Source organism: Peromyscus leucopus, chromosome 3, assembly GCF_004664715.2.
Source record: "Peromyscus leucopus breed LL Stock chromosome 3, UCI_PerLeu_2.1, whole genome shotgun sequence".
Taxonomy (NCBI): Eukaryota; Metazoa; Chordata; class Mammalia; order Rodentia; family Cricetidae; genus Peromyscus; species Peromyscus leucopus.
In genome coordinates, this window is record NC_051065.1 from 50,134,306 (window position 1) to 50,159,672 (window position 25,367).

The following is a 25,367-nucleotide window of genomic DNA, read 5'->3' on the forward strand; positions in this document are numbered from 1 at the left end:
TGAGGGTAAGAGAAACATTATCTCTATCTGTTTTATTTTTGTTGCTGCTTTGCGTCAAGAGTCTCAATATGGAGGCCTGGCTAGCCTGGAACTCACAGAAATCCCAACCTGCCTCTGCCTTCTGGAAGCTGGAATTACAGGCATAAACTACTACACCTGCTTTACCTAATTTCTCAGAAGATTAATTAAATGTCATGCACTACTAACAATGGGCTGTAGTAAATATGCCACTCGGTGTTTTATCATTGTGCAAGCATCACAGAGTGTACCTGCATCAACAAAGACAGATGGCCATGAGGCGATATACTATATAATCTTAAGAGATCACTATTACAGCTTGCTATTGATAGGAACATCATTATACGTTGCAAGACTGTATTTGAAAACTAAATATCTCACACAGCTCATCTTTCTAGAAAATTCTGCTCAACTCTATTATCCCCTTGGTGAAAAAATGGCTGTCGCTTCAGCAAATGTCTAAGATGACTGACTGATCAACATTTACAGAGATCCCTAGTACGGCCTTCTGCTCAGTGCTGCAGAGTAAACTGGGGGGTTAAGACATCCCGGGGTATGATAGGGCTATAAGCAGGTGGCCACAATGCAGCATCTGGCGAAGGCAAGCATGTTGAGAGGAAGTCCCGAGGCACTGCCCCGACTCACCTCAAGCTGGTGCAGCAGGGCTTTCCCTTTCTTGTTTATCTCCACCATCAACGTAAAGATGGCAACTTTAATATCCTGTTCCACCTGCTTTTGGTTTTGATTTACTTCAATTATTCTGAAAATGAAATGAAATGGACAGAATATCTAAAATTAATGGCAGATTTTTCAAGTATTCAAACTGGCTATTTTAATATCTAAATTAGGCCAGAATGTTTTTAGTCTTTCAAAGTTTTATCTTCAAGTCCTATTATTTAATTTTGTAGATGAGAAGTCGTAAGAAACAGTAATTCAGTTAAACAAAACTTGGAGAGTGAGTACATTTTAAAGAACATGTTTTTAAAAGAAATATGTCACACAGCAAAAGCAATATGCTGACCTAAGAGGGACAGAACCAGGGAGTAGACAACTGCTAGAATTTATAGTCAAGATGAAACAAAACTGTGACTGGGAACAAGTTTTGCTCTGTAAGTGTGATACTCTGCTCTCAGGTGTCTGAACAGAAGACAACAATCAGTTTACTGTCCTAAGTGGCCCGGAGGGTAAAGTGCCTGCTGCATGAGCATGAGGACCAGAGTTCAGATCCCAGCACCGACATCACTGCAGGGCAGGTGTGGAACCCACCTGTCATTCTAGCCTAGGCAAGTAGAGACAGGGTCCCCAGAGTGACTGGCTAGCAATACAAGACAAATCGCCAGCTCTGGGTTTAACTGAGACTCTGTCTCAGGGAATAAAGTACAAGAGCAACGGAGGATGATTCCTGACATTAACCTCCGGCCTCCACACGTGCGTACATGTGCACCAGCAAACATCAGGTGCCCGTACACAGGCAAACACACACACATATATACATACACACCCAATACACATGAAAATGGGGGAAAGCTCTTGAAATAAACAGCCAAGTAGCTGAAAAGGAGAAAAAACATTAACAAACTTAAAATATGATTAGAACAGATTTACTAATGAGCTTACTTAGGAAATGTTGGGGGCACAAAGGTTCTTGTACCCAGAGATCACAATGGACACTAGGAATGTTAATCACGCAGGGGTGTTTCCTCAAAGGAGGAAATACCTGTTTTCTGCCCAGAAGGCTGGGAGTGAACATTGTTAACTACCTGGTGACCTTTTGCTATCTGTAGAGGCAGACCTTACCCAAATCCCCCAGAATGTTATCCCAGACTCTCCCTCCCTAGGTCTTTATCTTTAGCTCCCAGTTAGCAGAAGTCATCCTTAGAGGAAATGTCACATGTATTTTATGGCCTGCTGACCTCTTTGCTATCAGTCAAAGACCACACTAGATCCTAGGCCTTGTAGCTATAGAACCCACCTTCAAGGCCATATGTAGTTTACAAAGGAGTTTCTATGTAGTCACAGCTTAAGCTTTAATGTGCACCTGAAACTGGAATGATTGTTGCTTGGAAACTTTTTCCAAAATTCTCTATAAACTGTCTGGCATCAGACTCTAGAAACTGGATGTAGTCTGCTTCCCTGCCTGCCATGACACCTGCAGGGGCCCCTTAAGAAAAATATTAAATTACATAGAAAAAAACGAAGCTAAGGGGCTCTGCCTTAGTGTTAGTCAATGATGTTAAGATAGATAGCTTACTAACTGGTTTCTCTTAGACACTACAGGAAAATAAGGAAAACAGAATAAATAATACTTCTGACTTAATTAGAATGTAAGTTTGCTGATGTTGTGCTTTTATAAAAAAAAAAAAAAAAAAAAAAGTTCATTAGGGCTGCTTGCTCTTTAAAGTCCCGTCATTTTAGAAGAGGCAAACTTGTCAAACTGCCTTGTTTAAGAAGCTGGAGCTGTGTTTCTTTGCCTCAGTGAACTCACTCAACTGCACAGAAGATTAGAACGTCACTAGTCAGGGCCAGGCTCCTCTAAGCACTTGCTAGGGGCCCAGTCGCAGGCTAATAATAGTCCCGTCGTCCCCCCCCCCCCCTTTTGAGTGCCTAGTTGAATCCTTTGCTGGCTTGAACTACTGTATGTTTTATGAAACAACTACTTTTTAGAAATCCTTAGAGACAAACTGACAGGAAGGAGGAGTAGCGCCATACACCACCACACTGGAACAGCTTACTGGAGACATTGGTGCCTATGCACCCAGTGCCACACAATTACACAAAGCTTTGTTTTTCCTGCCTGCTCCTCCCACAGCCACTCTAAAAGTTAAGATCACAGTTGCAGAGACTGTACTCTGCTGTAAATTCTGAAAATAATTGCTTGAAATCAATATTGTTTCGGAATTAAGGAAATCAGGTAGGGGTTCAAAGCAACCGAAACTCACTCAAATCTTCAGTGGTTCAATGGGATGAATAAGGAAAACACTGCCATATTTTAAAACAAATTAATAACAAAGTTAATATAATTTTCATGTTTCTGCAATCAGGTGTGTGTGTGTGTGTGTGTGTGTACATATATATATATATATATATATACATATATATATATATAGGCATTTCAGTGACAATGCCTCATATACAAGAGACTTTGAGCTCAATCCCCAGAAAGAAGAAAACAACAACAAAGGGAAACAAGAGGTCAATTAGCACCAACCTAAAGATTCTTTACTAGCACAACTCATAATAAAGTCTACACAGCAATGCTATTATTCTGTTTAAAGAAAGTGGACCATATCTGTAAGCTGACAACTTCTGAGATTTAAGAAAGAGTATCAGAAACTTAAGATAAGCGTTGGCTACACAGCAAGTTCAAGGCCAACCCAAGCTACATGTGATACTGCCTCAAAAACAAACACACACCCAAAAAAACGAAAACGCACATAGTAAAGGAATCCCAGGCAGCTGGAGCATGGCAAACATGGCTATGGCAAGGCCTTGCCCTTCCTCCATTCTCTCTGCCTTGCTAAAAACCTTTGGATTGCATTCCTAAACTAGTACTGAGGTCTATTCCCTTATTTGGCCACTTCTTCCCCCTGAGGCTGACTACCAAGGTCCAGCTATCAAAGTATTGAAGTCCAGCAATCAGAAGCCCCCTTTGGCTCACCTAATTAACATGCCCAGTTAAAATTAAACACCTCATCCTAACACAGGGGACCCTTTCATCTGTATAAACTGCCATTCGTCTACGTGCCACATCTGTCTCCTCTCTATCAACAGTCCTTTGTCCTTCCAGGGCAGATATTCCTTCCCCCTCTCCCTTTCCTCTATCTCTTGTCTCTGTCTCTTTTATTTCCAGCCCTCTATCCTTCTGGGGCAAATAAATCTCCTTTGTACTGAGAACTTGATTTCAGGGTTTCTTGTGCTGATTCCATTCCTTTCAATGTAGATCTGTGAATTCAAGGCCAGCCTGGTCTACATAGTGGGTTCCAGGAAGCCAGGACTCTACAGGTCCCTGTCTTAAAACAAAACAACAACAACAACAACAAAAATATCACATGAAACATTGTTTCAAAAACAAAATGAAACAAAACCCCAAACACTCCATCCCTACCTGTTTCATAAAACAGTTGTTAAAAATAACAGATTATGATGATTGGTTTTAAGCAAGATGAACCACAAAGGCTGACAAAACATTGAAATGCATAGAACAGTCTCCTTATTCAAGATCTTTCTACTCAGGACTTCACCTGTAGACAGTAGCAAGTTACTTTTGTGCATAAAACAACGGAAGAGGACATGACATTGCTTTGTTATGCTAAGGTCCAATGTGAATGTCAGCAAGTGCCCTAAATGGGATGTGAGACTGGGGTACAGCTGATTTCCTTCATGGAGCAGAAAAGGCTTAATAAGTAGTATCTAGAAAAACAGAAAAAAAAATAAAGTGTTGTGTAATAGTTTTCTGGAGATTGAAACACTGCATTCTACAGGGAAGCTCCTTAAACTGGAAGGTAAACAATTCAAAATAGCTTCAGGAAGTCCCTGAAACCGGCCAACTTCACTAAGTTTCTCCCTGCCAGAGTAAGGAATAAAAGCTGAGAGCTTCCCTCAGAGTGGAGCTGAGTTGCAAAGAAGCCTCTTGAGACCAGACCAGCTGCCTAGAAGAGGTTTAGACCAACTCAGGTACCTGGCAAGGGCACTCCCCAAGCTGCTGAACTGCCTGTGGGCTGTGCAGTGTGCTCCAGGGTCTCGGCTTTGTGAGCTGCCACCCATACTAATGTGGGCTTTGGTGATGCAGCTGCCTGAGACAGTTTTGCTCCCCATATTCCTATAAGTAATCCCAATAAAATTCATTGGTTTGCCAAATTGGACTTTTATGGTTCTTTTTCCTCCAGCTCCTGCCCTCCAAATTCATATTTTATTATTGTTATATATATATATATGTATGTATACACATATGTATATATATGTATGCGTGTTTATGATATATATCATATATGTGTACAAATTGTGTGTGTGTGTACTATCTGGGGTGAGCAGACATGTGTGTTGTCTCCCCCCCAGGAAATACTTGGCCACAACAAAAGTTTAATAACACCCAGTCTCAGTGTGCTTAAAACTCCCACCTTGTGTGACTAAAGGATCAGGACCCAGGGAAGCATCTCGAATATTAGCAAACATAAAAATAGCAATTAAGTACATATTCAAGTATTAAACGTTACGTTATTGGCAAAGATGACTTTTTCTCAATCTTGAAAAAAATTAAAATTAGAAAACACCAGATGATTATAAAGACATACCAGACAAATAAGCTATATTTAGTATACATTTTCATTTTATTAGTGAAGAAACTGCTTTCTAACCAAAATTTCTGAAAAAGCCTTACCAACCATGAACTATTTGTAATCCAAAAGCTTACTAATACTTTACAGTGAGTAAAGGAAAAAAAAATCTAGAAATATATACATTTACCTTACAGAAATGATTTATTTATAGTTTCATAAATACAAGCTTACCTGTTTTGGATCTGATTTCCTGTATACTTTATATATTTTGTTTTTTCCATCAGTTTGGTGATTAGTGTATCTATGATCACTTTTTGATTCTGAAAAGCTTCTTCTATAAATTGATATCTGAAGAAATAATAAACAAATAACTTCATAATACATATATCTATACAAAAAAGTCCAAGAGTTAAAAAAAAAAAAAACTAATATAAGGAGAGAATATGGGGCTGGAGAGATGATCCTGGTTAAGAGAACTTCTAGAGGCAGCTCACAACTACCTGTAACTACAATCCCAGAGGACCATGCTCTCTGTGAGCACCTGAATCTACATGCACATACATACAAAGACCCACACATGAATAAATGAATCTAAAGAAAGAGATAATTAAAAAAGTATACCTTTGAAAATACCGAATGTGGGCTGGCAAGATGGCCCCAGTGGGTAAAGGTGCTTACTGCCAGGTCTGATTTTGATTCCTGCGACCCCTATGACAGGAGAGTTCCCATAAGCTATACCCTGACCTCCACATACATAATGTGGTATGCATGCATGCACGTGCACATGCACCAAGTTTAAGAAGGCAGGTTTTCCCATCTGCTCAAATTATTACTCAAGAAAGGAGTCTTTAGATACTCTTTATTCAAGAGTGTTGTAAACAGCCAACATTCATAGTTTTAGAGGTTTATACAGCTCATCTGACAGATGTAACAAAAAGCACTCAAAGATTTATAAGTAAATTTGTTAAGAGGTTAACTATCTTGTTACTTCATAATCATGAAAGCTTGCTGAGAATAAACACTTTCACCAGATGGGGTGGTGCAATTAATCCCAGCACTTCGGAGGCAGAGGCAGAGGCAGGCAGGCAGGCCTCTGTAAGTTGCAGGACAGCCAAGACTGCTTCTGCAGAGAAACCATGTCTTAAAAAATCAACCAAACAACCAAACAAGCAAACAACCAAACAACCAACCATCCACCACTTTCAAGATCATTTCTAAATAGTAAGTAGCTTTGTTTTACAAGCTACAAAACTGTTCTTTTGGGATAAATGGGGGAAGGCATTTGATATTGTACCTCTTGATAAAGTCTTGAGTGACCTACAACATGACACAGCATTTAGCGTTGTTATTAACCTGGAAGTCAAGATGGCTGACTGTGGCAAATTATAGAAGAGAAGCAAATGAGGAGACAGGCAAAGTATACATCACAGAAAGAACTTTAGGGCTAGCAAGATGGTGTAGAAGGAAGTATTTTCCCTAAGCCAGAAACCCCAAGTTCCACACTGAGTCCTACACGGTGGAGGAAAGAGCTGACACCTGCAAGCTGTCCTCTAACCTTCACAGGCATGAACAATGAACTAGTACAAGTGCTGGGCCCTCGGAAGCTGCGGCAAGAGGTTCTCTGTTAAGTTTGAAGTCATCTTGATCTATAGTCACTGCTATACAGTGAAACCCTTTCTCAAATAAAGAAAGCTAACTTTTTTTTTTTTTAAGACAGGGTTTCTCTGTGTAGCTTTGCGCCTTTCCTGGAACTTGCTTTGGAGACCAGGCTGGCCTCGAACTCACAGAGATCCGCCTGGCTCTGCCTCCCGAGTGCTGGGATTAAAGGCATGCGCCACCACCGCCCAGCTGAAAGCTAACATTTTTAAACTATAAAAAGAATAACTGCAAACCTAGAATTCTGCTCAAGGAACACATTCTTAATGTAAATGAAGGTGAAGAACTGGACGTGGTGGTGCATTCCTTTAAATCCAGCACTAGGGAGGCAGGCAGGAGGATCTCTGTGAGTTCCAGGATAGCCAGAACTATATAATAAAGACCCTGTTCCCCCAAAAACTAAACAAAAAAGGTGAAAAGTATTTCAGACAATCTGGGGCTCTAGCTCTGGTATAGCCTCAGTAAAGTACCCTTAAGTAAATGAAATACTGAAGGAGATCCATGAAGGAATAAGAATAATTAAAATCACAGGCAGCAGCAAAGTTAAATGAATATTGACTTAGGCAATAGGAGTAATGGCATGCGTATAATATATGCCATATATGATAAAGTAGGGGACCTATTAGGAGACAAAGGTTGTATTCGAATAGGTTTTGTGTCCAGTCCAGGAAGAAGGTAAATACAAATCAGCACCAGATAAGACAGTAACACTGAAAGTAGTCGGGGCCAGTGAGATGCAGAGAAATGCACTTGCTGCACACGCCTCACACAACCACAGGTTGATCCACAGAACCCAAGTGAAAGGAGGAACTGACTCCCAGACACTGTCACACATGGGAGCCTGCACTCAGACACACACAAACACAGACATACACAGACATACATACACAATAAACTTAATTTTTAAAAAGCCACCCATGGTAGCACACAACTAAGGAAGATCTCTGAGTTTGAGAGTAGCCTGGTTTACATAGTTCCAAACCAGACAGGGCTACATAGTGAGATTCCACATAAATAACAACAACAACAACAACAAACAAAAAAAAAAAAAAAAAAAAAAAAAAAAAAAAAAAAAAAAAAAAAAAAAAAAAAACAAAAACAAAAACAAAAAAACACCAAAGAAACAAAACAAAAAAGGTCCCACCAAAGCAGTCTCCTCATTTTGTGACACTAGCCAACTAATACCATGTTATTTTATAAACAGCATGGTAAGCCAGTAACTGTCAATATAGACTGACTTTGGTCTATAGGACATTTGGCAACATCTTAGGGATATTTTAAAATTATTTTTTAGCTTTCATTCATGGGGCAGAGGCATACAGGGGTACAACTAATGTGAGAGCTAAAGTTACATTTTAAGTTTTAATTACTATGCCTAAGAGATCTATGAAACAAAAATGCCTCTGATGTGCAAGCCCCTTGCCCAAGGACAGATAGTTCCTGAAATGCTGGAGGCTACTGTTTATGGAAGATAACAAGCCACATCTTTTCACTCCCCTAAACAAGTTTGTTTGACCCACATGCTTGATCACATGTGGGCAGGAGGTTCACAGGCAGGAAATATGTTAGGCTGTATGCTTGCCCCGATTGGCTGTAGGCTGGAGGTACAACAGGATGTACACTTGCCCCTGACTGGACCTGATAGGAAATACGTAAGTCACTGTAAACTGTGATTAGGGGCCATTTCCCAGGAATCTGGGTATGGACCTGGCCAGTATTTAATTAAAGCTTATTTCAAATTTGGCTTTGAATGGTGGTAGTGGTCTTATTCTCGATTGGTGGGATTAATACTAACACCTAAGTGATGGAGATCAGGATGCTGCTAACCACCATACAATGCATAATATTCAATGTATTGTCTGGACCAAAATATAAAGAAAACTGAAACTGAAACCCCTGGATAGGCCAGCTTGCCACTGGCCATCAACACACACACAAATTGCCATTCCTGGAGCAGCAGTGGTCCACAGGAACATAAAAGGTGTGCTGCCAGTCTGAATGACAAGAGATGCTGGTACCTATGCTCTTTGTGTTCTAGCAGCTGGCAGTCCCGACATGTCAGCTTGTCACATGTTTCACAGTAAAGTTTCAACTGCTCCTTCTTATGGAATGGACAGAACACTGGTCGCTGACTGGTCACACCAACTGCCTCTGCAAAAACAACAGACAGCAAAAAGTAAATTAATGTAACTGAATAGAAAATCATTAGATGGTCCATTTCTGCTCAGTTCCACGAACATACAAGAGCTACATTTCTTTCATCGATGCAGTTAACCACCATTACAGATTTTCAAATATTAAATATTTTTAAGGATGGTGGCTAAAGGCATCTGCCTCCAAGCCTGATGAACTAAGTTCAATCCCTAGACCCACATGGTGGAAGGAGAGAATCAATTCTCACAAGATGTCTCCCACAAGGTGCCCACACACACATACTCACATGGAGTAAATTGCAAATAAACCAAAAATCTTCACAAAACACTTTTCTTAAGGAAAACGGATAAGACTTTTACTTTAAGGAGTAGTTTAAATGGTTAGATATGTAACGAAAAAATGTGGTTTATAGAATTAGAAAGTCTTAAGATAGTTCCTATATGTATAAACTAAGAGTTTTCTATCCTAAATATGAGACAGGAGAATCAAAATGTGCGGACTTGAACTGGAAAGGTGGCTCAGCAGTTAAGAATACTTGCTGTTTCTTCCATCCCAGCAACCACATGGTAGCTCACAACCCTCTGTAACAACTACAGGTCCAGAGTATGATGACCTCTTAATGGTCTCCACATGCACCAGGCACTAAGGTGGTGATGCACAGACATACATGCAGGCAAAACACATAATAAAATAATTTTCTTACAAAGTTGTAGACTGGCCTGGGACAGTTCTATAAATTGGCTCTCATGAACAGGGCCATACTTGAATATGTATCTCTGATTTCTGTTGTATACTGACATATTTCTTCTTCATAAGATAGCTATATTTTTAGTGTGTGAATCCCCCCCACCCCCGCCCCGGCACACACACACAAACCAAATACTGGGAATTAAAACTAGAGCTTTATATAAGCTAAGCAAATATTTTATCACTAAGCTACACCCACTAGATATTTTTAGTTTTGTGGGGAGACTGCACGAATTTATATTCCCATCAACACTATAAGACTTTTCTCCCTGCATCCTTGTTACATCTTTTATTATTATTATTATAGCCATTCTATTCTGACTGTGATGAGATAAGATATAAATGTAGTTTCATTTGCATGTTCCTTATGGTGTAGGCAACTGAACATTTTTTTATATAGTTACTATCCATATTTACTTTTATTGACTGGATTATTTGAGGGGTGTGTTTTGATGTTCAATTTTTTTAGTTCATAAACTGTAAACTTTTTGTGTGCTCATGTGTGTTCAGGTGCACACATGTGTAGTGTATGTGTACACATATGAACATGTGTGTATAGAGACAAGAGATGGACCTCAGGTGTCATTCTCCAGGAGCTGGAGCTTCTCATTAGGCCCTAGAGCTATGTAATAAGCTAGGCTGCCTAGCTAACAGGCCTCAGGAATCAGCATGTGTCTGTGCCCTCATCCCCAGATGCTTCATCACTCAGATTACAAGCAGGAGTCATCATCATGCTGGCCTTTTTTTTTTTTTTTTTAAATTTTTTCAAGACAGGGTTTCTCTGTGTAACAGCTCTGGCTATGCTGGAACTCACGTTGTAGACCAGGCTGGCCTCAAACTCACAGAGATTCACCTGCCTCTGCCTCCCAAGTGCTGGGATTAAAGGTTCGCTGCCACCACCTGGGTCCATGCTGGGCTTTTTTAATGTGGATATATATTAGTGACTGAACTCAGGTCCTTGTCCTTGTCCAGCAAGTACTTTACTAAGCCTCAGCTCCTGTGTATACTCTAGGTCTTAATCCTTTGTCAGATTAATAGCTGTAGCCTTTTTACTTCTGTGTTTACTTTGCTGAACAAGAACCTTTCAGTTTCATGAAATTTCACTTGTCAATTCTTGTTATTATTTCTGGGTCTAATTTGTCCCTTTCAGAGGCTGGAAAGATGACTCAGCAGTCAAGAGTACTTGCTGTTCCTCCAGAGGACCCGGTACCCACATCAGGTGCCTCAAAGCTGCCTGTGGCTTTAGTTCCAGTTCAGATATTCTCTTGTAATCTCTGCAGGCACTGCAAGGGTGTGGTGCATACAAGCATGCACCCACACATTCACAATAAACAATCTTTTTTTTTTTTTTAAATTTAGGATGAGGCCTATTTATTATTTGTGATCCTAGGAATTGAACTCAAGGCCTTGTGCATGCTAGGCAAGCACTCTACCACTGAGCTACATTCCCAGCTCTGTTAACAAATTTTTAAACAGTCCTTTCTCAAAAAGTACATGTATAAACAAATCTTTAGATAGTCCATTAAAAAAAAAAGCCCTCCTCCCATAGGCAAACTTTATTGAATTTAAATATTGGAGACATCTAAAATATTTATATAATTTTAAATTCTTAGATATAGCCCTGTTGGCAGAGTGTCTGGCCAGCACAAATGAATCCCCATGTTCAATCCCTGTCACCTCATAAGCAGGGCATGCTGGCTCAGGCCTGTAATCCCAGCACCTGAGATGGGAAGGCAGGAGGATCAGAAGCTCCAGATGATCCTTCTTGGGTTCATAATAATCACACCGTATAGCAATTCACATTTAATAATACATCATACTTACTCACAGAACTACCCAAGTAGAAAGCAAGTAAAAACAAAATTCCAAAACTCTGCAAGTACAGAATATTTTAATATTAAATGAAACAGTGAAAAACTGTAATTCAAACACTTATCCTAAAATACATGTTAAGTATATAGCTCACCTGTCCTTGTAATAAAAAAAATTTTTTTGGGGGGACAGGTTTTTCTCTATTATGTAGCTCTGGGGGTCCTGGAACTTGCTATGTAGATCAGGTTGCCTCTGCCTCCTAAGTGCTGAGATTAAAGGTGTGCATCACCACACCCATCTCTAGTAATAGAATTTAAAACAAAATTAAGGTAACTGAAAAGAAACATAAGATTGGTGGACTAAAGGGCATTAAGTAATTGGGTAAATACACCCAAAGAGCTATTTCTATAAATATAATAAAAATAAAACCAAACCTACCATGTAAGTTAAAAAAAATGGTAACAATATAGAAAACTCACAATGAAAAAAGAAAATAACCATAGAAAAATTTGGCAGTTGTTATGATTCCAATGTGACATGTTCCCTACCTCTATCCTGCTCCCCAAAGCTCCTGTTTTAAAGTCCTCAGCTGTTGAGCCAATCACTGAGATGACAGGATTATGAAAGACTGTAACTAGACACCGGGACTGATCCACTCTGCTTCTTCCTCCCAAGTGCTGGGATAACAGGCACATGTTACCAAACCTTCCTCACGCTGAGGACGTTCAACTTACTTTATAAGACAAGCCAGAGACCTTTGCTTCATTTTAACTACTCATCCATAACCACATCGTAAAATTTTTGTTGCTCAAATTCATTCTATTTCTTTAATTATCAATTCAACAATCCTACTTTCTAACCTTCTTAGTTTACTATCCCTATAATTTTACTATATTACTAATCCCTAATCAGTTATAGCCAATAGCCACCCTATAAATCAACTCCTTTATCCAGTTAAAACCCAGAACACGTCAACATACCACTATATGAATCTCTTATGCTGTTGCATTTCCGTAAGATCTGTCCAGCTAACTCAACCCTATACTTGTCCAATTATCTATACCAACATCCAGACTGCCAAGACCCAATGCAGGAAGTTTCATGGTCCACACTTCAAGCAACTCTTCAGTTTCTGTAGCTAGAGTTATTTGGCCTCCAACCTAAATCCTTAAATCTGAGGTTGGTACTCTTGGTAAGTATTCTAACAGAATTTAGTGGGCCCAACTATGGCTATTTATTTACTTACATTATTATATACTCCTATAGTACATGAGGCATCTGTCATTTTCATTTCTAGTACTTAGCAAAATTTAGAACATAAAGGAGGCACACACACTGGTTGACTCAAAAACAAACAGTAGGAAAACAGATCTTAAGCAAAAGAACAATAATACGTATGGGCTCTTAAAAAATTATGCTAAATGGGGCTGGAGAAGAGAGCTGAGCTGGTTCATTGGTTGTGATAACCAGCCTGACTCCATCTTAAGGATGGAAGCCATTTTGTTCTAGGTCAAAACAAGTTGATTTCTGTGGGCTGAAACGTTCAGACTGACTTGCTTTCACCTGTTTCTGGATCTGACATACTCCCCACGCTATGGAGTCTGACGCTCACCTACCTTAAAAGGAACCTGATTAGATGTTCTGCCAAATAATTCTGAAATGTTTAGCAAAGTTCCCACATAACCACAATTCCTCTGAACATTCTCCAAACCTTGAAAACCCCCTTGGCCTTGCAGGTTTTGGACTATATAAGCCTACCCTTCTTCTGTGTCTGAGGCTACTTTCTCAAACTCCACTTTAGGGAGACAGTCCTGTCTGCCAAAAAATAAAGCTCACATTATTTGACCAAAGAATTTGGTGTATTGGTCTTCACTCTCAGTGGGATTAACAAGAGCAAAATTTTTGTTTGTTTGTTTGTTTTCTGGTTTGATCACACCAGATTGAATTTACAGAAGCAGAAGAGCTGGGAATATAAATTAAGGTAAGATTCAATATATAATTCATACTTAACAGCAACTCTAAGTACAATTTCAATTAGAATGTTGACTTCTTTGTATTAAAAAGCTATTTTAAAGTGCATGTAATATTTATAGCTGTATCAAAACAAGTCAGTAGAGGAATTGTAAAAATCAGTTCTGAGAGAGAAAAGGAGAAGAGCAGAAAACAAATTCATTACCTGGAGACACTTCTTCTTTCTGCCGGACTGTGTGGTCTTTGGTGAACTTCACCCGCTGGTGAGCTCTAATACACGTTTTGCAGAGCCACTCAACACATTCTACACAAAACCCATTGGCTTCTGCGTTGTCTTCACAGCTTGTACATACCTAATAAGAAAAGGATCTGGTCACATCAATTGTTGACAAATATTAAAAAGAATAAAATACCAACCAAATAGACTATCAGTTTTCTTATATTATTCTAAGTTTAAATTGAAAGTATGTATTAAACTATATGCATATAAAATGAAGATATTATGCGTAAGAATTGTCTTTTAGACGAGGTCTCACTATGTATCCCTGGCTAGCCTGAGACTCACTATTTAGACCAGGCTGGCCTTCAGCTCATAACACCTGACCGTCTCTGCCTCCTGAGGTCTAGGATTAAAGGTATGCAACACCAGACTGGACAAAGATTATTTAAATACATTTTCCCGTTAGCCTTTAGACTGATATACTAGGCACCTATATGATCACTTACAACCATCTGTAACTCCAGTTTCAGGAGATCTGACATCCTCTTGTGGCTTCTGTGGGCACCGGGAATACACATGGTGCACATATATACATACATACAAACACCCATACATGCAAAATAAAAATAAATAAAACAAAAATAAATCTTAAAAAAGATTAAGAATTGGAGAGATGGCTCAGCAGTTAAGACCAGTTGTAGACAACACTTGGTTGTTCCTGGCACCCAAATGGCAGCTCACAACCATCTGTAACCCAGTTACAGTGACTCCAATGCTCTCTTCTGGCCTCTGAGGGCACCAGGCATGCTTGCTGTACATATGCATACATACATGCAGGCAAAACACTGTTACAAATAAAGTAAAAATAGGTATTTTTTCAAAGTAATTTTAAGTACATTTTTCTTCATAGTTCAATATACTAGTCATTCTAAGCACAAGGCTAGGTACTGAGTATACAACAATAAGGAAATGTAAACATAGTCTCTGTCCTTATGATACAATCCTCTTAGATAGAGGAACAAGTTCAAATTCAGGTTAACCCACTAATTAGCTTAATAGTTGGGCTGTATGGTTTTTGTCAACTTGATACAAGCCTAGACACATCTGGGAAGAGACTATTTTAAGTCATTTATTTTATTTATTTTTATGTATATGGATATTTTGCCTGCAACTGTATCTGTGTAGTACAAGCATGCAATGCCTGGAGAGTCCAGAAAAGGATATTTGATCCTTTGGAACTGGAGTTACAAATGGTAGTGAACCATCATGTGGATTCTGGAAATTGAACCCAAGTCTTTGGAAGAACAATCAGTGCTCCTAATCACTAAGCCATGTCTCCATCCTGGGAAGAAGAAATATTGAGAAAATGCCTCCATGAGATTGAGCTATAGAAGGGCTGGAAAGATGGTTCAGTGGTTGGGAGTGTTGGCTGCTGTTCCAGAGAACCTGCGCTCAGTTCACGGCACCCACATGACAATTTAGGGCTGTTTGTAGTTCTGGGGGGGATCCAGTGCCCTCTTCTGGCCTGAGTGGGTACTACATGCATATGGTACATGGACATGCATGCAGGCAAGGTGCCTATACACATAAAATGAAACATGAAAAGAAAAAGGACTGGCCTGCAGACAATTCTGTGGAGTGTTGTATTGACTAAGGATTAATGTAGGGCAGTGAGATCTCTGAGTGGGTGGTTCTTGGTTATACCAGCAAGCTGAGCAGCCATGGCTTGGGGAGCAAACCAAGAAGTAGCACTCCTCCATGGCCTCTCCTTCAGTCCCTGTCTCTAGGTTCCAACCTTGAATTTTCTGCTACTGCTTCCTTTGACAATGAACTGTGTTGCAGAATTTCAAGTGGAAATAAACCCTTTTCTCACCAAGTTACTTTGGGTCATGGTGTTTTATCAAAACAATAGGAGCCATAACTGCAACAATGGTGTTGAGCAGGATACAGAACTCATTGTTAAATTGAGGGCAGTGATACATATTTTACTGAGTTCTTCTTAAGATTAAGTGGGAAAGACACATTATAATGCTTAAGCTGTTAAGAAGTGCTAATAAAAGGAAATGTACAAAAAGTTGTCAGCGCTTATGATGGAGACACGGGATTTACCCAGTTAAAGCTTCTTCCTAAAAAAAGACTTCATCAACACCACGCTATGAAAGCTACTAAATGAAAAGCTTTCTAGTCGGAGAACAGCACAAACAAAAATGCAAGAAGAACATGGCAGGCTTAAAGAACTGAAAGCAAGCAAGCAGGATTTTAGTATAGGAATCAGTGGGGGATTGGCAAGAGAAGGAGCTGGTGGTCAGGCAGGCAGGGGTCAGATCAAGGAAGGCCACATGACAATCAATGGTGGTCTTTGAAGAAAGATTAAATAAAGGCATGGATAGACCTACATTTTTAAAATCCCTATTACTGCAATGCAAAAGAACAGAATAGATAAGTGCAAAGCATTCCCACGTAAGGTAATTTGAATGAGGGTTAATATAAGTGAAGATGAGAACAGAATGGAAGATTTAGGAAGTGAAATAAGTTTGGAGAGTGCACTGGGTATGGGAAATGAACAAGAGAGAGTATCTAGTGTATGTATCTAGCTGGTATAATGGTGTAGATAGTGGCAACACTAAGTATCTTTGTAGCTGGAAACAAAAACGCACATAATTCAGAAGCTGCCTATAGTGGGTGGTTGTTTGAGCCATGCCCTGAAGCACCACCCCTAGTAAGGTAGTAGATAGTTGCTATACCTACCTATGACCATGAGATACATGCCCCTGGGACGTGGCCATTGGGGACCCTTAAGACCTAGGATGTATGAACCTGGCTCTCTCTTCACTTTGCTACCTTGTGGTTTGAGGTGCTGGTACAGACCAGGGCAGAGCTCACCAGAGAACTGCGATGGACCATGTCTCACCCTTCCAGGATCCTGCGAGAAATTCTCTTATTCTGTCTTGTGAGTTACCCACCCCTCCCAAATAAATTCCTTTGACCATTAAATAGACTCTGCGGGTTAATCCCAATAGTGGCCAAATTCCAAATATCTGTTATTTGCAAGAACCCAAAATCTTCCTTTTCTTAGGGCTTATCATCTTCACCTTTTTTCATACTGTTGATAAATGCTACCCAATGTTACTAATTACTTGTACAATCTGTCAATCCTCCTTGCTTTCTCAATGCCACTCTGGATCCCATCTGCCACTTCTCTTCCTCTGATTCTGTAGGGTTTTTGCTAGATCTAGGGATATCCCCTTGAGTTCAATTATTGTGTCTATAAGGATACCACTTAAATTTCTAATCTTCCACTGTAGGCTACAAAAAGGAATGAGGAATGTCTAATATGCACCACTCCAGATCTCTGGTAAGTGAAAGAAAATATAAAATGCAAAATAGGAGCAAGATGTGGTAATACCTATAATCCTGGGAGGAAAGCAAGAGGACTGTGAGTTCAAGGCACCCTGGGCTGTATGGAAAGAGTCTATTACAAACAAAACAACAAAACAAAACACTCAGCAAGGTAGAAAGTAAGTGCCACTGACAGGCCTGGAAAAAACGATCAACTCATAGTCTCCAAAATCAGTTTCTATACTTTTATCCTTAGAGCAGGCCAATGAGCCCAGGGTCTCCTGCATCTACACACTACACCTAAGGTAAACCAACAGCCAATTCCATTAGGTAAAGCTGGTTTCACAAGGAGATAGTTTATCCCCTGCAGCAAACCCAATGTGGCCTTTGGGGAGCAATATGGATACTGTTAAAACAACAGAATTTTAATTAGTATCAAATAAGTTCTTTATAAATAAAGTAAACCCTAAATCCCTGTAGTTATACCTCAGGAATAAGAAAGTTGAAAATGAAAGGGTGGGGGGAGCACAGAAACTAGTCACACATTAAAAAAAAAAAAAATCCCAACAGACAAAATTAATAATTTTTTCCTAACCAGAACTAGAATTAGATTTAGTTCTTTTCTGGATCTTCTGTTACAAATAAAAGAAACCATCTAGGAGACACTAATGAATTAAAACTCTCATGTCCATGCAAGGGAATTCACCTTAACAGGGCCATTCCATGATAGAAGACCATAGATTCTCCCTATGGAAAACGTATCTACATTTAAGCTGCAAGGAGTGAAAAAGAAGATGCTGTTGCACATCAAAATTCAGCACCTTGGACAATGCTACTGACCAATGCTTTCAAGCAACACCACAAACACAAGACTTTCTTTCTTAAACATATAAACCTCTAGGTATGAGAGATAGCTCAGCATGTAGAGAGCTGTTTCCTGTCCGACACTGCAAGCCTGATGACCTAAGATAGATTCCCAGACTACACATAAAAACGGAAGGAGAAAACAACTTCATTAAGTTGTCCTCTAATTTTATTATAGCCATCAAGTGTGCACAGACATGTGCACCATATGCATACATGGCACTGCACACATGTAGTATGCTTACTGGAATGCAGGCAAAACACCAATACACAGAAAAAGAAAAAAGACTAAAGTAACAATTTCAACACCCAATAACTCAGTACAAAGAAATTAAATAATGCCAAATAGAAGCTAACAGTTTCTATTAAAATCACAGGGTTCTATACTGGCACTATTCACTATTGTTCATACACTTAAAAAGATAAAGTTTTTGTCTATTAATGTTCTAAAATTTGGCTTTTTCTATAGACTCCTCTAGCATTTAAGCTGCTTCATCATAGGTAGTGAAGGCTTGAATTTACACTTACCTGATTAGACTTTTCTACTGTACTACTGGGAACCTCAGTGGTGTCCTTCACAAAAAAGTTGTCTATGATGTGTCTTTCAGCACATTCTTGACTGCACACGGGGCATCGAATGACTCCAACTGGGAAAGACAAAATTGAATTTGAAGTTTAATATACTGAGACCACCGCATCTCATTTAAACTGTAACCAGAGGGGGTTTTTATTCCTAACATTTTAAAGTTCATATTTGTTTTCTAAATTCATAAGGGATTTGTGTGTATATATATATATATACTATATATATTAAATATGCTAAATGTTGCTTGCAAAAGCCCTTTTAATTTTAACTGGCATGCCCAATGGCTTTTGTTTTTTACTGATCAGCAACTTCTCTATCACTGTTGTGCAAACCTAAGTAGTTTGTGTTCTTTGTGTATTTGGTGGGTCATCCCTGCACCCCAATGTCACATATGTTTTCTATAGAACAAGAAACTATGGATCTCTCCAGACTTACAGAATCAGAATTTCTGGAAGAATTACAATCATCTCTGTTTAAAAGCTTCCACATTATTTTGTGTTTTCCTTGAACAGATGCAAACTGTTTCTATGGGGGAAAGTCCTCTCTCATAGATAAATATAATACATACAATGCACTGATCTAATATAGACTTAAGGAAACTCCAAGATTTTCCGATAGTCATGGTTGAATGTCCCCTACAGGCTTAGCTGGCAGCACTAGTTTTGGGTGTTTGGGAAATTAAAGGGAATAGGTTAGTGGATACATGTCTTGATGATATTTGGACCCAAGTCCCTCTACTACTTTCTTTCCACATGAGTGGAACAGTCTCCTCTAAATGCTCCCTATGTCACCACAGGTCCAGAGTCACCAGAGCAAAGACTGAAACATCTGAAACCATGAGCCTAAATAAATGCTCTTTCCCCCGTAAACATCTGGTATTGTCATAGCAACAAGAAAAGTGACTCATATATTTGTACAGTGAAATGCATAAAAACAACACAAAGGAATCCAAAGGCCAATTTTATCTATGTATATTCAGACAACAAACAAAAAAGTCCTAGGGCTGCAGAGATGGTTCAGCAGTTAAAGAGCTGAGTGCTCTTCCAGAGGACCTAGGTTCAATTCCTAGCACACACATGGCAGCTCACAACCATCTGTAACCCCAGTTCCAGGGGATCCAATGACCTTAACTGAGATCAGTGGGAACTGCACATAAGTGGTGTACACACATACGTGCAGGCAAAACACTCATACACATAAGTTAAAAAATTTAAAAAATCTCTTAAAAATCCATCTGAAATTTCACACATATGAGAATCTAAGTCTGACCCTCAACTGATGCAAATTAAAAATTTAAACACACATGTGTACATTTTTACCATTTAAACTGATTATGTTCTTCCACAAGAGCCATAGGTTATTCTAACAAAACTCTAATACTAGGCATGAGAACCCAGTTTTTGAGTTGTCATTAAGGGGAATATAAGACACTCCCCAAATAATACATGTTATTGCTGTTGCCCTTGGTTGCAGTATAGAGCTTGAAGGTCAGTCCCTATTGCTGAAGACTCCATGTACTTCACACAAACTGAGCTTGGCATAACATCAATTATAATTACTATCAGTCTACTAATTCATATTTTATCCTTAATAGCCCTAGTGGTTTTCTTGTGCCAAATATGAAAAGTAGATTGATAAGATACAAGCCTCAGAAAGACTTACAAATGAAAATAAGAAAAATACTAAGACACAGAGGAATTTAGAAGGAACCTACCATGCCACCACATGATAAAACTAAAAGGGGAGGCCCAAGTTTGTTAGAAAACCAACCTTTGTTTATCCAGTTACTATACAAGAAAGACGAGCAGATGGTAGGCACCCACAAGGTTATGAAGAAGTTAAAAGGAATCCTATAGAAATATTAGACTTAAGGAAATTTAAGGAAGCAGTTGTTTCATATAGTATGCATTTACCCTCTGTGAAGCAGATATTAAATTCATGGGCAACTCAGAATAGAATTATCCCCCAAGACTGGGAAGATTTGACAACAATGATACTGGAAGGGGGTCCTCAGTTACACTGGTAAACACTGTGCAAAGAGGAAGCCAGAGCCATAGAACAAAGAAATGGTGCTAGAGGTATCAATACTTCCCAAGATGAGTTTCTAGTGAAGGTCAATATGCTGAGTTACAAAGACAGATTGAATTTGATGACCACACCTTGGTGCTATGTTGTTTAGCAACTTTAAATGCTTGGGACAATGTTAAGAATGAGGAAAGAGGTCTGAGTAATTTACTAAAATTATACAAGGCCCAAAAGAATCTTCACTAATTTTTTATAAATGATCTCAATTGTAAATAGAATAGTATCAGATTCAGAAGCCAGACAAATATTAATCAAATCTTTGGGTTCTGAAAATGCTAATTTAGAATGTAAAAGGGTGTTAGGCCTTTAAAGGCAAGATCAGCACCCATAGAAGAATGGGTCCAAAATACAGTTGATATTGGACCCCATACTTTTAATGATGATACCTGGGTAATAAGCAGTGCTTTCTAAAAATAAAGAAAAATCAAAATGTGTTAGACCAGGTCATATGAAAAGGGAGTATAGGCAAGGTGCTCCTAGAAACAGTGTTTATTCTAGACGTAATTCAAGCAGAAGGCCCCAGCCTTCTGGAGTATATAAAAGGTGTGGCAGAGGCCGGCACTGGACTAATAAATGCAGATCAACAAGAGACAAGCAAAGTAACCCTTTGCCATGGGGAAATGCCCTGAAGGGCCTCCTGTAAGCCCTAATATCAAATTTGGTTCAATCATTCCCTGTCAGCATCAGAGGAAATTTATCCACATAGCAATTAAAAGACTTATGCCTGTTGTTAAAAACAACACTTCTCTGGATGTAATCAAGGACAGAACAGCTTCTAAATAAAAAGTTCAGGAGAGACCAGAAAACAAGTATTTTGGCAAAGTGCTATAAATGATCAGAGATCAAAGCTAAAAATACAAATAAATGGCATTGAAACTGAAGGTTTAGTAGACATGGGAGCAGATAAGTAACAAAACTTTCACCAATATCTCCAACTCCAGATTGACCTCTTCAGGAGCTAAATATTTAGCTTCTAGGGATTGGAACTTTTTCTCAGATAAAAGAAAGTGTAAGATGGGTCAAGTGTATAGGACCAGAAGGACAAATAAGAAAATTAAAGCCATATGTAGCTAATATAGCCATGAATTTATGGAGGACGTGATTTGCTTGCAGCAATGGAAAAACATTAACATTCCTCCAATCTCAGAAACAAACCATAAAAGAATGCTTCTGAAAAAAAATATTAAAAGGGAGGCTGGAGGTTAAGAGCACTGGCTGTTCTTCCAGAGGTCCCGAGTTCAATTCCCAGCACCCACATGGTAGTGAGATCTGATGCCTTCTTCTGGTTTGCAGACATACATGCAGGCAGATCACTGTATACACAATGAATAAATAAATATTAAAAAAAAAACACTAAAAGGAATTATCAAGACTGTTCAGGATGTACATAAACAGGGCACAACAGCTACTGATCTTTCAAAGGTACCAACAGACCTACCTTTAAAATGGTTAACTGACAAGCCTGTAGGTAAAACAATGGCCTTTGACATCAGAAAAATGACAGGCACTGGAACAGCTGGTTCAGGAGCAGCTAAATGCTCAACAAAATGAAGAACTGACTAGTCCCTGGAATTTTCCTATATTTGTCATTTAAAAAGAAATCTAGAAAAATGGAGAATGTTAACAGATTTAAGAGCCACGGATAAGGTGATTCAGCCATGGGCTCTTTACATCCTGGAATTCCCTTTCCTTCTTTATTACCTAAAAAGTGGTCTATTATAGTGATTGATTTAAAAGATTGCTTTTTTACTATACCTTTACAAGAAAAGGATAAAAATTTATCTTCACAGTGCCTACTTATAATAATGTACAACCTGTTAAAGGTAGAAAGTTCCTCCACAAAGAATGTTAAACAGCCCCACCGTGTCTTAATATTTAGTACAAGAGCCATTAGAAATAATTTGTAGAACAGTTTCCTCAGCCTAAAACTTATCATTATATAGACAGTATCTTACTGGTTGATTCAGATACGATACCTTAGGGAAAAAAGGTTTAACGAAGTGAAGAAAATTTTGCCTTGATGGAGATTACAAATTGCTCCTGAAAAAATACAAAGAGGAGGTTCCATCAATTATTTAGGATATAAAATAGGTTTACAGAAAATTTGAATATAGAAGGGACAAATCAGGAGAGATTTAATGATTTTCAAAAATTTTGGGGTGATAGTAACTGGCTACAGCCCACAATTAGATTAACTACTCAAGAGCTAAATAATTTATTTCAAACCTTACAAGGTGAGAGGGCTAAAATAGTCCAAGAAAACTATCAGCTAAGGCTGAGAAAGAATTGGAGCTGGTAGAAAAGAAACTATAGGATGCACATGTGGATTACTTGGATCCAAAGCTTGATCATATTTCAGTTACTTTGCCTTCTATTCAATCTCCAACAGGAATTCTTATGCGGAGAGAAGATAATATCTTAGAATAGATATCTTTAGCACACAGAGTAAAATAAAAAAAAATTAAAGACGTGTGTAGAAAAGGTTTCTAAATTGATTCTGAAAGAAAAAATGAGACTTCATCAATTAGCAGGAACAGACCCAGCAGAAATTGTGGTACCTTTTACTAATGCTGAAATTGCCTTATTATGGGCAGAAAATGAACATTGGCAAAGAGCTTACAGTAATTTTTTTGGCAGAAATTAACAACAAATATCCCCAAAGCAAGAGACTTCAGTTTAAAAAAAGAACTAATTGGATTCAAGTGTTTTATTAACTTTGCATTTTTAAATGCTAATGAGAAAGGAACAACAGCTGCAGAGAGATACTAAACAGCAGAAAAAAACTGAATTAAACCAGCCTGTATATTTTAAAGGTGTGTTAACCTCAGAATGGAAACTGGGATATGTGTTAGGCTGGAGAAGAGGTTTTGCCTTTGTTTCCACAGGAGAAGAAAAGCTGTGGATATCATTGAGATTGATAAAGATTAGATTCAAACAGGAGAGACCTTCTGAATAATGAGAGATGATAGTTCATCAGACAGCTTGGTCATTCAATCCAGACTAACTTCTAAAGACAAACAGATGCCTTTCATCTGATCAAGTATGGAAAAAATAAAAATATAATAATATTTTTAAATGATAATTTGCCTTACTAGTGTGAAATGGTTCTTAAACCACATGTCTTAATTCCATGTTAGAATGTTAGACTGTAGACTGCCACATGGTCCACACCATCTTGGAATCAGCTTTGGAGTTTTCTTTTTAAATAAAAATATTTTTGTTGTTTGGTATTAAAAATATTTTAAATAAATTCAAAGTATTATTACAGTTCAAACTTGTTTTCTAAAACTCTAAGAGGTGGAGTGATTTGGAGCTAAGACTAAATATTTGAGCAGTGAGGTGGTAGTCCATGCCTCTAATTCCAGTAGAGACAGATGGAACTCTATAAATTAGTTGTTTTCTAAATTCTAGAGTTACAGTGAACAAGGCGGCGGCGGTGATGGTGGTGGACGTCTTTAATCCCACTACCCATGGAGAAAACTCAGATATAGCTCCTAATTGGTATGTTTTCACGCTATAGAAATCACATACCATATTTACACATTGTTATAAAAACTTTCTACAGGGTTAGTAGAAAGGCAGCTAATTTCCAGTGGGGACAGGAACAAAGAGCAGCTTTTGTGACTGCCAGTAAGCCTGCAACCCTAATATTGAACCAGATAATACCCTAATTATGGATATCATATTTATTGGTGAACTGGCAACTGGGGACTTTTCATAAAGCAAAAAAGAGTCCACCAATATTTGCCAATGTCCTTTGTGATCTAAAAATAAACACATTTAAACCTTGAACTTATATATAAAGAGAAGGAGAATATAGGTATATTTATCCATATATACTAAGGTATATTTAGCTTCAAAATTTCAAAAGAATTTTTTAGGTTGAAATATAATACTTTTTCTGTTGCCAAAAAATATTTTGCCATAGGAAAGATATAACCTGCCAAAAAAGGAACCCCCAACCCCAGAGTTAGAGTTGGGATGTTTTGCTTTTATCTTTCCAGGAGAATAAAAGCATCCAACTAAGGAATCCACAGACCACTGAACAGGTGAAAACATCTGAAGAAAAAGAACAGATCATCAAGAGAAAATGTCCCAAGAAAAAAAGAGTAAATTGGCCAATTGGTAATGCCTACTACCTCCAGCTGAGCAGCCTGAAATCCTGGCTCCAGACTAGTGACCCAAAGATCAGTTCTGGATTACAAACTTCTCAGGACATTAAAACTACTGTGTTCATATGAGACTGACGAACATATTACAGAACTTTAAACTCAAAAATACTTAATCCTAAGACTGCCAAATACAACCAAGCTGGACACGGTGGAAACCTTGGAAGAAATAGCTTCATTATGGTAGTAGTTTTACTGTGTTAGAGTTAAAACCTTTCCTTTTTATTTGGATGAAAAGGTGGGAGGAATGTTACAGTATATTTGATCACACTGTGAACCCCGAGATTGCGTTATTTACTGGAAAAACCTGTTTCTAGTTGTGATGTGGCTCAACACATTTAATCCAAGAGCTTTCTGCTTGAATATTGTAAACAGGATTAAATAAAGTCAACCATAAGTCAAGAGGTTGTCAACCAGTTGACAGGAAATGAACATAGGAAAAAACCATAGAGAGTGAGAGGGAGTCAGGA

At 38.5% G+C, this 25,367-nt stretch overlaps 1 protein-coding gene across 2 annotated transcripts in view; it reads right to left on the reverse strand.

The window, feature by feature from the left end:
• Positions 1 to 25,367, reverse strand: part of Trim24 (tripartite motif containing 24) — a 99,562-nt gene that overhangs the window by 41,500 nt on the left and 32,695 nt on the right. For both annotated transcript variants that reach the window (XM_028889348.2, XM_028889347.2), the window contains exons 2-6: positions 18,586 to 18,704; positions 13,840 to 13,987; positions 8,969 to 9,101; positions 5,526 to 5,642; positions 664 to 778 (exon numbers count right to left, since the gene is read on the reverse strand). In XM_028889348.2, the coding sequence (XP_028745181.1) occupies positions 664 to 778; positions 5,526 to 5,642; positions 8,969 to 9,101; positions 13,840 to 13,987; positions 18,586 to 18,704 (632 nt within the window). The remainder of the gene's footprint in view (positions 1 to 663; positions 779 to 5,525; positions 5,643 to 8,968; positions 9,102 to 13,839; positions 13,988 to 18,585; positions 18,705 to 25,367) is intronic.